This window comes from Rhinopithecus roxellana, chromosome 5, assembly GCF_007565055.1.
Source record: "Rhinopithecus roxellana isolate Shanxi Qingling chromosome 5, ASM756505v1, whole genome shotgun sequence".
NCBI lineage: Eukaryota > Metazoa > Chordata > Mammalia > Primates > Cercopithecidae > Rhinopithecus > Rhinopithecus roxellana.
In genome coordinates, this window is record NC_044553.1 from 43,634,829 (window position 1) to 43,650,465 (window position 15,637).

Below are 15,637 nucleotides of genomic sequence, written 5' to 3' on the forward strand. Positions count from 1 at the left end.
GGGGAACTATTTCTTACATTAAAAAAAATGTATTGTGATGTCTTGGTTTGTTTCAGTATAATCTAGTAGGATGTAGTGGAGGGAGGAATGAATGGGATTATAGATGAAATAAAATTGGCCATGAGTCAGTCATTGTTAAAGATAGGCAGTGGGTAAATGGGGTTCATTGAACTTGCCTACTTTTATGTTTCATATTTTGCATTATAAAAAGTAAAAATAAAAAAGACTGTATTTACTGGTTTGATTGAATCCATTTCAACTTAAAATACCCATTGCTTATTGTTACAATATTTAAAAAGTTTTTCTGAATTTTTTCGTTTACTGTTACTATATTTTATTAATTGCATGTTAAATCAACACACGCAAAAGGACAAATGAATTGACGTTGCATCAGGTAAAATAAGCAAATGAATTTTCTAATGTATATAATTTTTCTTATTAACTCATTCTTTGCATATCACTAGAATAATAATACTAAATTTCAATCAACTAAAAACATTACTAAATTTATGAGGAGCCTCCTATGCTATTGAAACAAAAAAGTAAGACAATTGAGTATATATGAACTAGTTACTGCCGAACTATAATACAATTAATTGTGACTACAGGCAAGCCACTTGGCCCCTCTGTAATAGCAGTTTATTCATTTGAAAATTTAGCAGTTTGTATTAGATGATCATAAAGTGTATGTATTAGTCTGTTCCTGCACTGCTATAAAGAAATACCTAAGACTGTGTAATTTATAAAGAAAAGGTTTAATTGGCTCACGGTACTGTAAGCTGTACAGGAAGAATACCAGTTTCTGCTTCTGGGGAGGCCACAGGAAACTTCCAATCATGGCGGAAGGCAAACAGGGAGTGAGGCACCTCACACAGTGGGATCACAAACAAGAGATAGAGGGGGAAGGTGCTACATGTTTTTAAACAACCAGATTTCGTGAGAACTCACTATCATGAGGACGGTACCAAAAGGGATGATACTAAACCATTTATGAGAAATCACCACCACGATCCATTCACCTCCTACCAGGCCCCACCTCCAACACTGGGGATTACAATTCAAGATGAGATTTGGGTGGGGACACAGATCCAAGCCATATCAGTTTATCTTTAAAATTATCTGATTCTGTGAGAAATCATAATTTATATGTGTAATAATTATTGTGTTATATACTAGTCATAAGTAGGGAGCAATTTTCTTCTGCACTTACTATATTTACTGACCTAATCAAGCTTTCTAGGGCTAGTTATGGTAAGGAAATGTAAGTGGAGCAGTAAGTTGCCTTTAGGTCTCTCTAAGATGCTTTTGAGGATGTGATACCCAGGCGTTGATTGTTCCTCGGTAGAGGAACATGGTCCCAGGTCCCATGGCCCTGTTAGAACTGCCTCCCTGTGTTCCCTTTTTAGTGTCACTGGTCTAGGTGTCTTCTTTTTTGGGAGAATTTTCTCTTATTTCAGGTGATTGCTTGGAATGGTTTGGTTATGTGTGGGAGAAAAAGATCACGAAGTAGTTTGGGAGCACAGATTACTTTGTAAGATTAAAGCTAGGGTCGAGTGGGGAGCAGAGTTTAGTACTGTGGGCCTCTAGACATGGGAGCACTCTGCTCCTTGAATTAGAGTTGAGGTAGAGTTACTAAGGTTAGAGTTAGGGAGAAAAAGAAATGGGAAAGGTCATGCTTTCCTATTGTTTCTTCCTTTTTTCCCCCAGAGGCCAACTACTGTCAACTTCACACTTTTTAATTTGTCATTTCCCTCTATTCCCTGTTCACCTGGAGTTACATGAGAGGCTGGTAGGAGAGTTGAGGCCAAAGAGACCTAGGTAGAGTTAGAGCCAACCATAATTCATCAGCTCCATGATAACACTGAGGGCACTTAAAAAAGCCGGAAGTGTGTATGGAGATGTTTTATGCTGTGCACATCGCATGTGTATGGCTTAGTGGGATTTGTCCTAATGACTTCTCAGAGCAGTTCCAAGTGTTTCCTCAAGATAAATTTCATGATTGTTTTATAATATTCCTACTATGCCATTTTGAACAAATGACTGAATGACTTATGAGTGAGTTCTTAGTTCAGTTTTCACTTTATTTACTTTACGGACCTATAAACTTCAAAGATTTACTGCTGGTATTATTGAATAATGAACTTTTGCTGGCAGTAAAATACCAAAGATAGGTCTTGAAGGTTTGTGGGAGAAAGCTTAGACAGTAAGGTATTAGTGTATTTTTTTGCTTCAAAGACACATATACTACATTTTAACTGCTCAGAAATTGGCATCTGCATTACAGTCAGTGGCATTTTGTAATCACAATGACTGGATTGAAGCTGAGTTTTGCTAGAGAAGATTTATGTTTGTTTCTACCAAACACTCAGGGACATTATTGACCTGAGAACACTTTAAATTCTCTGATGTAGTTTGGACCACCTTGGTGAGTGTGAATTTAGTCTGCAAACTTAGTTGAATACTACCTGTGATTTCTTTCTGTTGAGTGGATTTATTCGTCATTGACCTTTTCATTAGGACTGTTTAGTACCTATAGTGCCCCCTAAGAGATATCTCCTATTTGACTCCCCATCTTGAGTATTTTCTTCTTTATAAAGTAATGGCCTGTCTTACAATTGATGTCATCTTAGATTCAGCAAAAGACAGTAAATATAATCATTTAAATTCACAGAAGCACAGATCAGATTTCTAAAGGCCAAACTCCGTGTTATGCAGGAGGAATTGGATAATGTTGTGTGTGAATGCAATAAAAAGGTAAGCTTTAAAAACCTCTTAAAATGCTGTAATATTCAAAGACATTTTAGGAGCAATTTCAATTACATTTTGAATAACTTTATTTAGATATAAATCATAGTTAAATTTTGAATTCAAAAATTGTATATAAGTACTGAACTTTATTCTGATATGTTGAATTTTCACAGAGCTGAAATATCTTACATTCTTGTTATAATTAGAATTCTCTATACTAGTCTTACAAGTGTAGCGTAAGCTATTAAATGCAAATAAAACATTTGACTTCCATTTTTGAAGATAAGAATAGACTGTAATTTGTTTTTCATGAAATGTGTATAAATGTCAAAGAACATATGAAACTTCTTTTTTTCTGCTTTGTTTTGATAACAAATCTTACATATTTTTTCACATAATCTATAATTTCATAACTATAGGAGGATGAAATTCAGAATTTAAAGTCTCAAGTAAAAAAATTTGAAGAAGATTTTATGAGACAGCAGCGAACAATTAATATGCAGCAGTCTCAAGCAGAAAAATATAAGACTCTTTTTGAAGAAGCAAACAAAAAGTGTGATGGATTACAGCAGCATTTGTCTTCAGTAGAAAGGGTAATTATTTTAGTATTTTTCCTAACTTAATCCCAAAAATACAATAAAATTTTAAGGTTACACATTTGTATAGATACCATTTTGACAGTTCAGTTATTTTATTAGTATTTACTGAAAACTCTTTCCCCTTACATAGAATATTTTTTAACAACTGTATTGAGATGTAATGTAATTCACCCTTTTAAAGTATACAATTCAGTGGCTTTTGGTATATTCATAGAATTGTGCAACTATCACCACAACCATTTTCATAATCCCTAAAGAACACTTCATACCCTTTAGCCACAACACCCTGACCCTGCTCCCCTCAATCCCTTACAGCCCTAGGCAACCACTAATCTATTTTATGTCTCAATAAATTTGTCCATTCTGGAAATTTCATATACATGGAATCATATAACATGTGGTCTTTTGTGACTGACTTTTACTTAAGATATTTTCAAGGTTCATCCATGTTGCAGCACCTATCAGTACTTTACTTCTTTTTATTGGCAAGTAATATTCTGTTATATATAACACATTTAATTTACCTGTTTATCAGTTGGTAGCTTTGGGTTATTTGGATTGTTTCTACTGTCTGGCAATTTTAAATACTTTGAATATGCATGTATAAGTTTTTGTGTGCACATATGTTTTAATTTCTCTTGGTTATATAGCCAGGAATGGAATTGCTGGGTCATACGGAAATCCTGTGTTTGAGGAATTGCTGTTTTCCAAACTGCTTGTACCATTTTACATTCCTACCAGTAGTGCATGAAGGTCCTAATTTCTACACATCCTCACCAACATCTACTAGATTATCTTTTTGATTATAGCCATACTGCAAGTGTAAAAGAGTTACCTCATTGTGGTTTTGATTTGCATTTCCCTAATAACTAATGATGCTGAACGTGTTTTCATGTGCTTAATGGCATTTGTCTATTTTCTTTGGAGAAATATCCTTAAGATCTTTGCCCATTTTTTAAATTGGATTTTTAAAAATTAATAATAAGAACTTTTAAGTTATATGTTTAGATACAAGTCCCTTATCAGATATATGATTTGCAAATAGTTTTCCCATACAGTGGGTTGTCTTTCACTTTCTTTGTGGTACTCTTTGAGGCATAAAAGTTTTAAATTTTGATGCAGTCCAGTTTATCTAACATTTATTTGGTTGCCTATGCTTTTGGTGTCATATTTAAGGGGAGAATGTATTTTAAATAAACTATCATAGCTTAAAACATTTTATATTAGTGTACCATTGTGAAAATAAAAATATACTGTTTGCGATTGCTTTGTAAAATGTGATAAGAATTATGTAATATAGCACATCCTGAGATTTAGTAAGAAAATGTGCCCCCTTTATTAATACCCTTACATTTTTCTTTTGTATGGTCATATTTAAAAACCCTGCTTTTTAAACATTTTGGTCTTGTATAATTAGCATTATCTTGTAATAAATTTTAATATCAGATTCACTTAGATATAATTTATATGCAGTAAATTCACACTTTTTAGTGTACAATTCTATGAGTTTTGACAAATGTATGCAGTAATATAACTATCACTATAATTGAGATATACAACAGTTCCATCAGCCCCCCAAAATTCCCTGTGACTTTAGTCAAGGCCTTCCCTAATCCCAGCCCCAGGCAACCACTGATGTGTTTGCTTTTTAAATTTTGGCCTTTTCCCAAATGTCACATAAATAGAATCACGTAGGATATAGCCTTTTGAATCTGATGGTTTTTTTTCAGTTAGCATAAAACATTTGATATGGTTTGACTGTGTCCCCACCCAAATTTCATCTTGAATTCCCATGTGTTGTGGGAGGAAGCCGGTGGGAGGTAATTGAATCATGGGGGCAAGTCTTCCCTGTGCTGTTCTTGTTATGACGAAAAAGTCTCAGGAGATCTGATGGTTTTAAAAGGGGGAGTTTCCCAGCACAAATTCTCTTCTCTTGTCTGCTGCCATGTGAGACATGCCTTTCACCTTCCAACATGATTGTGAGGCCTCCTCAGCCATGTGGAACTGTGAGTCCAATAAACCTCTTTCTTTTGTAAATTGCCCAGTCTTGGGTATGTCTTTATCAGCAGTGTGAAAATGAACTAGTACAGTAAATTGGTACCAGTAGAGTCAGGCGCTGCTGCAAATGTTGAAGTGACCTTGGAACTGGGTAAGAGGCAGAGGTTGGAAAAATTTGGAGGGCTCAGAAGAATACAGGAAAATGTGGGAAAGTTTGGAACTCCCTAGGGACTTGTTGTGTGGCTTTGACCAATATGCTGATAATGATATGGACAATGAAATCCAGGCTGTGGTGGTCTCAGATGGAGATGAGGAACTTGTTGGGAACTAGAGCAAAGGTGACTCTTGTTATGTTTTAGCAAAGAGACTGGTAGCATTTTGCCCCTTCCCTAGAGGTCTGTGGGACTTTGAAATTGAGAGATGATTTAAGGTGTCTGGTGGAAGAAATTTCTAAGCAGCAAAGCACTCAAGAGGTGACTTGGTGTTGTTAAAGGCATTCAGTTTTAAAAGGGAAACAGCACAAAAGTTTGGAAAATTGCAGCCTGACAATGCAGTGGAAAAGAAAATCCCATTTTCTGAGGAGAAATTCAAGCCAGCTGCAGAAATTTGCATAAGTCATGAGGAGATGAATGTTAATCACCAAGACAATGGGGAAAATGTCCCCCAAGGCATGTCAAAGGTCTTCACGGCAGCCCCTCCCATCACAGGCCCGGAGGCCTAGGAGGCATGATTGGTTTTGAAATGTGAGGGCATGAGATTTGGGAGGGTCCTGGGGTAGAATATGGTTTGGCTGTGTCCCCACCCAAATTTAATATTGAATTCCCACGTGTTGCAAGAGGGACCCAGTGGGAGGTAATTGAATCATGGGGGCAGGTCTTTCCTGTGCTGTTCTCATGATAGTGAATAAGTCTCAGGAGATCTGATGGTTTTAAAAATGGGAGTTTCCCTGCACAAGCTCTCTCTTGTCTGCCACCATGTGAGACGTGCCTTTACCTTCCGCCATCATTGTGAGGTCTCCCCAGACATGTGAAACTGTGAGTGCAATAAATCTCTTTCTTTTGTAAATTGTACAGTCTTGGGTATGTCTTTATCAGCAGCATGAAAACGGACTAATACAACATGCAGTATTTATCCCTATTATAGTCCATTTCTTTTTATTGCTGAGTAGTGTAAACATTGAATGAATATACTTCAGTTTGTTTCCCCAGTCATCTAGTAATAAAACTTAATTATAGTATTTAATAGTCTAAACCTGTGTTTCCAGTATGGTAGCCACTTACATTTGTGGCTAAATTGCGATGTGCTGTAAGTGTAAAGTAAAAATCAGATTTTGAAAAACTCATGTAAAACAGAATGAAGAATGTAAAATATATCAAAATCTCTTAATATTTTTTGTATTGGTTATATGTCAAAATAATATTTGAATATATGAGGTTAAGTGAAATACGTTACTAAAATTAATTTTACCAGTCTCTGTTTCACCTTTTAAAGTGGCTACTAGAAATTTTGTAATTACGTAAGTATGCTGTATTCTATTTCTATTGGTCTAAGAAATATATATAATGGGTATAAAGGGAAAAAGCTGTAGTGTCTAGGGGAACATCCATGTTTTAATTTGTCATGACTTTATAATTTACCATTATGCACCCAAGCTCTGGTCACATCACTGTTCTAATCTCACATAATCTTGAAACATTGGTTATATCTTTGATTCTTTTCACGTTCTTAGCCATCATCTCCAATCCTGTGCAATTTTTCTTCCAAATGTTTTTCATTCATCCCTTCTTTTCAATTCCCATTTTGTGTCCATTTTCCATTTCTTATCCATTGTATCCTGTACTTTGTCAGTAAGTTAATGTTCCCAAAAGGTTACATTGATTATACTTTTCCCTTTGTAGAGGGATAATTTTTTTCCCTTTGTATGGGGATGATTTTTTGAGTGCCATATGCCAGATAAAATGCATTTTATAGAAAGGGAAACTGAGTGGCCAGGCGTGGTGGCTCATGCCTGTTATCCCAGCACTTTGGGAGGCCAAGGCAGGTGGATCAAGAGGTCAGGAGATTGAGCCAATCCTGGCTAACACGGTGAAACCCTGTCTCTACTAAAAATACAAAAAAAAAAAGCCATTCCAAGATAGCCAAATAGGAACAGCTCTGGTCTGCAGCTCCCAGCATGATTGACGCAGAAGACAGGTGATTTCTGCATTTCCAACTGAGGTACCTGTTTTACCTCATTGGGACTGGTTGGACAGTGGGTGCAGCCCATGGAGGGCGAGCCAAAGCAGGGCGAGTGTTGCTTCACCCAGGAAGCGCAAGGGGATGGGGGATTTCCCCTCCCTAGCCAAGGGAAGCTGTGACAGACTGTACCTGGAAAAACAGGACACTTCCGCCCAAATACTGCACTTTTCCCAAGGTCTTAGCAACTGGCAGACAAGGAGATTCTCTCCCGTGCCTGGTTTGGCGGGTCACACGCCCACGGAGCCTTGCTCACTGCTAGTACAGCAGTCTGAGATCGAACTGCGAGGCGGCAGCCTGGCTGGTGGTGGGGTGTCCGCCATTGCTGAGGCTTGAGTAGGTAAACAAAGTGGCCAGGAAGCTTGAACTGGGGAGAGACAACCGCAGCTCAGCAAGACATACTGTCCCTATAGACTCCACCTCTGTGGGCAGGGCATAGCTGAACAAAAGGCAGGAGACAACTTCTGCAGACTTAAACGTCCCTGTCTGACAGCTCTGAAGAGAGCAGTGGTTGTCCCAGCACGGCATTTGAGCTCTGAGAATGAACAGACTGCCTCCTCAAGTGGGTCCCTGGCCCCAAAGTAGCCTAACTGTGAGACACCTCCCAGTAGGGGCTGATGGACACCTCATGTAGGTGGATGCCCTTCTGGGATGAAGCTTCCGGAGGAAGCATCAGCCAGCAATAACTGCTGTTCTGCAATATTTGCTGTTCTGCAGCCTCCACTGGTGATACCCAGGCAAACAGGGTCTGGAGCGGACCTCCAGCAAACTCCAACAGACCTGTAGCTGAGGGACCTGTTAGAAGGAAAGCTAACAAACAGGAATAGGATCAACATCAACAAAAAGGACATGTACGCCAAAACTCCATCTGTAGGTCACCAACATCAAACACCAAAGGTAGATAAAACCACAAAGATGGGGAGAAACCAGAGCAGAAAAGCTGAAAATTCTAAAAACCAGAGTGCCTCTTCTCCGAAGAATTGCAGCTCCTTGCTAGCAGCAGAACAAAGCTGCATGGAGAATGACTTTGACGAGTTAACAGAAGTAGGCTTCAGAAGGTCGGTAATAACAAACTCTGAGCTAAAGGAGCATTTTCAAACCCATCGCAAGGATGATAAAAACCTTGAAAAAAGTTTAGACGAATGGCGAACTAGAATAAAAAGTGTAGAGAAGACCTTAAATGACCTGATGGAGCTGAAAACCATGGCATGAGAACTTTGTGATGCATGCACAAGCTTCAATAGCCAATTTGATCAAGTGAAAGAAAGGGTATCAGGGATTGAATATCAAATTAATGAAACAAAGTGAGAAGACAAGTTTAGAGACAAAAGAGTAAAAAGAAATGAACAAAGCCTTCAAGAAATACAGGACTATGTGAAAAGACCAAATCTGCATTTGATTGGTGTACCTGAAAGTGATGGGGAGAATGGAACCAAGTTGGAAAACACTCATCAGGATACTTCCCAAGAGAACTTCCCCAACCTAGCAAGACAGGACAACATTTAAATTCAGGAAATACACAGAACACCACAAAGATACTCCTCAAGAAGTGTAACACCAAGATACATAACTGTCAGATTCACCAAGTTTGAAATGAAGGAAAAAACGTTAAGGGCAGCCAGAGAGAAAGGTCGGGTTACCCACAAAGAGAAGCCCATCAGACTAACAGTGGATCTCTCGGCAAAAACCCTACAAACCAGAAGAGTGGGGACCAATATTCAACATTCTTAAAAGAATTTTCAACCCAGAATTTCATACCCAGCCAAACTAAGCTTCATAAGTGAAGGAGAAATAAAATCCTTTACAGACAAGCAAATGCTGAGAGATTCTGTCACCACCAGGCCTGCCTTACAAGAGCTCCTGAAGGAAGCACCAAACATGGAAAGAAACAACCGGTACCAGCCACTGCAAAACAGGCCAAATGGTAAAGATCTACGATGCGATGAAGAAACTGCATCAATTAAAATAACCAGCTAACCTCATAATGACAGGATCAGATTCACACATAACAATACTAACCTTAGATGTAAATGGGTGAATACCCCCATTAAAAGACACAGACTGGCAAATTGGATAAAGAGTCAAGATCCTTCAGTGTGGTTTATTCAGGAGACCCAACTCATGTGCAAGACACACACAGGCTCAAAATAAAGGGATGGAGGAAGACCTACCAAGCAAATTGAAAGCCAAAAAAAGCAGGGGTTGCAATCCTAGTCTCTGATATACAGATTTTAAACCAACAAAGATCAAAAGAGACAAAGAAGGCCATTACATAATGGTAAAGGGATCAATTCAACAAGAAGAGCTAACTATCCTAAATATATATGCACCCAATACAGGAGCAACCAGATTCATAAGCAAGTCCTTAGAGACCTACAAAGAGACTTAGACTGCCACACAATAATAATGGGAGACTTTTATACCCCACTGTCAATGTTACAAAGATCAACAAGACAGGTTAATAAGGATATCCAGGACTTGAACTCAGCTCTGCACCAAGCAGACCTAATAGACATCTACAGAACTCTTCACCCCAAATCAACAGAATATACATTCTTCTCAGCACCACGTCGCACTTATTCTAAAATTGACCACATAATTGTAAATAAAGCACTCCTTAGCAGATGTAAAAGAACAGAAATCACACCAAACTGTCTCTCAGACCACAGTGCAATCAAATTAGAACTCAGGATTAAGAAACTAACTTAAAACCGCATTCCTTTTGAAAACTGGCACAAGACAAGGATGCCCTCTCTTACCACTCCTATTCAACATGGTGTGGTGTTGGAAGTTCGGGCCAGGGCAGTCAGGCAAGAGAAAGCAATAAAGGGTATTCAACTAGGAAAAGAGGAAGTCATAGTATCCCTATTTGCAGATGACACAATTTTATATGTAGAAAATCCCATCGTCTCAGCCCAAAACCACCTTAAGCTGATAAGCAACTTCAGCAAACTCAATGTTCAAGAATCACAAGCATTCCTATACGCCAATAACAGACACACAGCCAAATCGTGAGTGAACTCCCATTCACAATTGCTACAAAGAGAATCAAATACCTAGTAATCCAACTTACAACGGATGTGAAGGACCTCTTCAAGGAGAACTACAAATCACTGCTAAATGAAATAAAAGAGGACACAAACAAAGGAAGAACATTCTGTGCTCATGGATAGGAAGAATCAATATCGTGAAAATGGCCATACTGCCCAAGGTAATTTATAGATTCAATGCCATCCCCATCAAGCCGCCAATGACTTTCTTCACAGAATTGGAATAAACTACTTTAAAGTTCATATGGAACCAAAAAAAGAGCCCGCATTGCCAAGACAATCCTAAGCAAAAAGAACAAAGCTGGAGGCATCTTGCTACCTGACTTCAAACTATACTACAAGGCTCCAGTAACCAAAACAGCATGGTACTGGTACCAAAACAGAGATATAGACCAATGGAACAGAACAGAGCCCTCAGAAATAATACCACACATCTACAGCCATCTGATCTTTGACAGACCTGACAAAAACAAGAAATGGGGAAAGGATTCCCTATTTAATAAATGGTGCTGGAAAAACTGGCTAGCCATATGTAGGAAGCTAAAACTAGATCCCTTCCTTATATCTTATATGAAAATTAATTCAAGATGAATTAAAGACTTAAATGTTAGACCTAAAACCGTAAAAACCCTAGAAGAAAACCTAGGCAATACCATTGAGGCCATAGGCATGGGCAAGGACTTCGTGACTAAAACACCAAAAGCAATGGCCACAAAAGCCAAAATAGACAACTGGATCTAATTAAACTAAAGAGCTTCTGCACAGCAAAAGAAACTACCATCAGAGTGAACAAGTAACCTACAGAATGGGAGAAAATTTTTGCAATCTACCCATCTGACAAAGGGCTGATAATCAGAATCTACAAAGAGCTCAAACAAATTTACAAGAAAAAAACAACCCGATCACAAAGTGGGCAAAGGATATGAACAGACATGACTCAAAAGAAGACATTTATGCAGCCAACAGACACATGAAGAAATGCTCATTGTCACTCGTCATCAGAGAAATGCAAATCAAAACCACAGTGAGATACCATCTCATGCCAGTTAGAATGGCGATCATTAAAAAGTCAGGAAACAACAGATGACTAGAGAGGATGTGGAGAAATAGGAGCACTTTTACACTGTTGGCGAAGTGGAAATTAGTTCAACCATTGTGGAAGACAGTGTGGTGATTCCTCAAGGATCTAGAACTAGAAATGCCATTTGACCCACCAATCCCATTACTGGGTGTATACCCAAAGGATTATAAATCATGCTCCTATAAACACACATGCACACGTATGTTTATTGCAACACTATTCTCAATAGCAGAGACTTGGAACCAACCCAAATCTCTATCAATGATAAACTGGATTAAGAAAATATGGCATATATACACCATGGAATACTCTGCAGCCATAAAAAAGGATGAGTTCATGTCCTTTGCAGGAACATGGATGAAGCTGGAAACCATCATTCTCAGCAAACTATCACAAAGACAGAAAACCAAACACCGCATGTTCTCATTCATAGGTGGGAATTGAACAATGACACCACTTGGACACAGGGCAGGAACATCACACACCAGGGCCTGTTAGAGGCTGGGGAGCTGGGGGAAAGATAGCATTAGGAGAAATACCTAATGTAAATGACGAGTTGATGGGTGGAGCAAACAACATGACACATGTGTACTCATGTATCACACCTGCACATTGTGCACATGTACCCTAGAACTTAAACTATAATAATAAAAAAAATTAATTAAAAAAATACAAAAAAGCTCAGCGTATTGGCGGGCGCCTGTAGTCTCGGCTACTCGGGAGGCTGAGGCAGGAGAATGGTGTGGCGTGAACCTGGGAGTCGGAGCTTGCAGCGAGCCTACATGGCGCCACTGCACTCCAGCCTGGGCAAGAGAGCGAGACTCCATCTCAAAAAACAACAACAACAACAACAACAACAAAAATACAAAGGGAAACTGAGTTTGATGGTTAAGCAAATTACCCAAGTTTATATATAGGTAGTGGCAGAATAGGATTCAGACTGTGACACCAAAATCTGTGTTTTTTCCACAAATCATATCATTCTCGAATCCCCCAAAATTAAATGAACGTAAGTACCAGCTATTCCAAAATCTTATCACTGTTTAAGAGTTTAATACTTTAAACTTTTATTTCACAATGAATGTACTAAGCAGTTATGATATTTTGGCTATCTGAAGGCTTTTATAAAAACTTCCATTGGCTCTGAACTTTCCAGCTTGCATCCCTATCTACCTTGCCAGGTAGGCATAATAATTCTCATGGGTTATGCAACCATGAGAACTCAAGATTGAATCATTCTTTGCTAAGTCTCATTTTATATCTCTATACAAACAAACCTCAGTGTACAGTTCTCAGAAATGCCAGAGCTTGAGTTTGATGGATTTGCTTTTATAAATCTGCAAAAGCCAACCGTTTTAAAAATTATTATATATAACTTAAGCTTCTAATGCTAACAGTATGGAGTTTTCTAAAATACAAAAACAGAAAGCAATTTGTTTCAGCATTGGATTTTGTTTTTCTGTTAGTGATTTCTTTAAAATCAACTTTATTGAAGAATAACTTAAATACAATAAAATATACTTGTTTTTAGCTTATAATTCAATGTTTTCAGAAATTAATATTCCCTCATAACTACCACTGTAATTCAGATAATGAAAATTTATATTACCCTCCCAGAATATCCTTTGTACTCCTGCCCCCTAAATCTCTGACCTCTAACCATGGCCCCAGGCAGCCACTGAGCTATATTTTTTCACTATAAATTAGATTTTCCTTATCTAAAATTTCATACCAATGGAATCATGAATATGGACTTTTGTATATCCGGCTATTTTTCTTCAGCATAATTTTTTTTTTTTTTTTTTTTTTTGAGACGGAGTCTTGCTCTGTCACCCAGGCTGGAGTGCAGTGGCACCATCTTGGCTCACTGTAAGCTCTGCCTCCCGGGTTCACACCATTCTCCTCCCTCAGAATCCCGAGTAGCTAGGACTACAGGCGCCCGCCACCACACGGGCTAATTTTTCTGTATTTTTAGTAGAGACGGGGTGTCGCCATGTTAGCCAGAATGGTCTCGATCTCCTGACCTCGTGATCCGCTTGCCTCGGCCTCCCAAAGTGCTGGGATTACAGGCATGAGCCACCGCGCCCGGCCTTCGGCATAATATTTTTAAAGTTCATCAATGTTGTTACATGTTTTGTGGTTAATTTCCTTGTATTGCTCCATATTATTTATGGAGTGTGGCTATCAAAAATCCACAGTGGATTTCCATGTACAAGTATTCTGTGTGAACACATGTTTTTGTGTATACCAAATACTTAGGAGTGGAATTTGTGAATTTTGTGGAAAGTGTATGCTTTACTTTTTAAGCAACTGCTAAACTGTGTTCCACAGTGATTGTACCATTTTACATTCCCACTAGCAATATATGAGAATTAGAGTTACTCTGTATCATCACCAACACTTGGGATTATTATCTTTTTAATTTTAGCATTCTAGAGGGGAAGAAATAGTATCTCATTGTGGTTTAATTTGTATTTCCTTTAGTTATCCATAGTTATAATGGATATTGAACATCTTTTCATGTGTTTATTGGTCATTCATATATCCTTTTTTGTGATGTATTTGTTCAATTTTTTTTGCCCATTCAAAAATACTAAGTTGTGAATTCTTTGTTTCCCTATGTAATTCCTTTATTAGAAGAATATATATTTTGAATAGTTTCTCCCAATCTGACTTGGCTTTATTTTCTCAACAGTGTGTTTGAAGTTTTACATTTTGATGAATTACAAAATATTATTTTCTTGTGGCTTGTGCTTTTTTCCCAAAAATATTATTTTCTTGGGGTTTGTGCTTTTTTTCCCCCCATTCTATCCAAGAAATCTTGATACACTCCAAAGTCATGAGAGTTTTCTCCTGATTTCTTCTAGAAATGTTCGTGTGTGTGTACCTCAAAATCATATATAAATTGACCTGTAATATATTTCAAGTTCATTTTGTGTGTGATAAGGGTCAGAGTTCACTTTTTTCCGTATGGATAATAATACAGTTCTTTCCCCATTTGCTTACCATGGCACCAGTGAAGGAGATGAACTGGCTGTATTTATGTATGAGTCTTCTTTGAACTATTCTGTTATATTGATATATACATTTGATATAATTCATTAGGAAAGCCACGTGCACTGGAGTTTTCTTTTGGAAGGATTTCAGTTACCAATTCAGTTTATTTAATGGATACAAGTCTATTCTGATTTTCTGCTACTTTTTGAGTCAGCTTTGCTAATTTCTGTTTTTCATGATATTTGTCCACTTCATCTAAGTCAAAGTTACTGGCCTAAATTTGTCCATAATATTCCTTTATTATATTTATTATATTTATAATACCTGTATGATGTGTAATAATGGCCCCTCTTTCATTTCTGATACTGATAATTTGTCTCTTCTGTCATTTTTTCTTAATCAGTCCTACTTTAAATTTATTTACAAATCTCAAGAATAATGCATTTTCTACCCTCACTTTCTGAGAAGTCGATTCCCTCTCCCGTTTTTGGAGATGATTATTAAACAGTTGGTCTTTTTTCCTCAGCTTTCCAACACCCCTTCCAACCTCCTTATTCTTGACTCATGACTCAGATTCCTTTTTCATTAAGGAAACAGAATCAAAAGATAACTTTATCATCCTTTCACTAAATTTACAACCTCGCTGCCTCTATACCACTCCCCACTCCAGTTACAGTGAATTAGTACCTCTTCTATCTAAAGCTGGCCCCTTCACTTGTGCACTGGATTCCATATACTCTCTTCTCCTCAAGGACTTCGCACTGGCAATTGTCCTTTCTCTTGCAAAATCAAATTTACTCTTATCAGATTATACTCATTAGTGTACAAACATTTCATAGAATCATTCATATATTTATTTATTTTAAAACTTCTTTAGATCTTACATCTACCTCCAGTCCTGTATCATTGCTCCCCTTTATAGTGAAGCT

The 15,637-nt window shown here is 37.7% G+C and overlaps 1 protein-coding gene across 6 annotated transcripts in view; it reads left to right on the forward strand.

Moving 5' to 3' along the window:
• TEX9 (testis expressed 9) overlaps positions 1-15,637 on the forward strand; it is a 91,411-nt gene that overhangs the window by 34,683 nt on the left and 41,091 nt on the right. For all 6 annotated transcript variants that reach the window (XM_030930420.1, XM_030930421.1, XM_030930419.1 and 3 more), the window contains 2 exons: positions 2,672-2,754; positions 3,168-3,341. In XM_030930420.1, the coding sequence (XP_030786280.1) occupies positions 2,672-2,754; positions 3,168-3,341 (257 nt within the window). The remainder of the gene's footprint in view (positions 1-2,671; positions 2,755-3,167; positions 3,342-15,637) is intronic.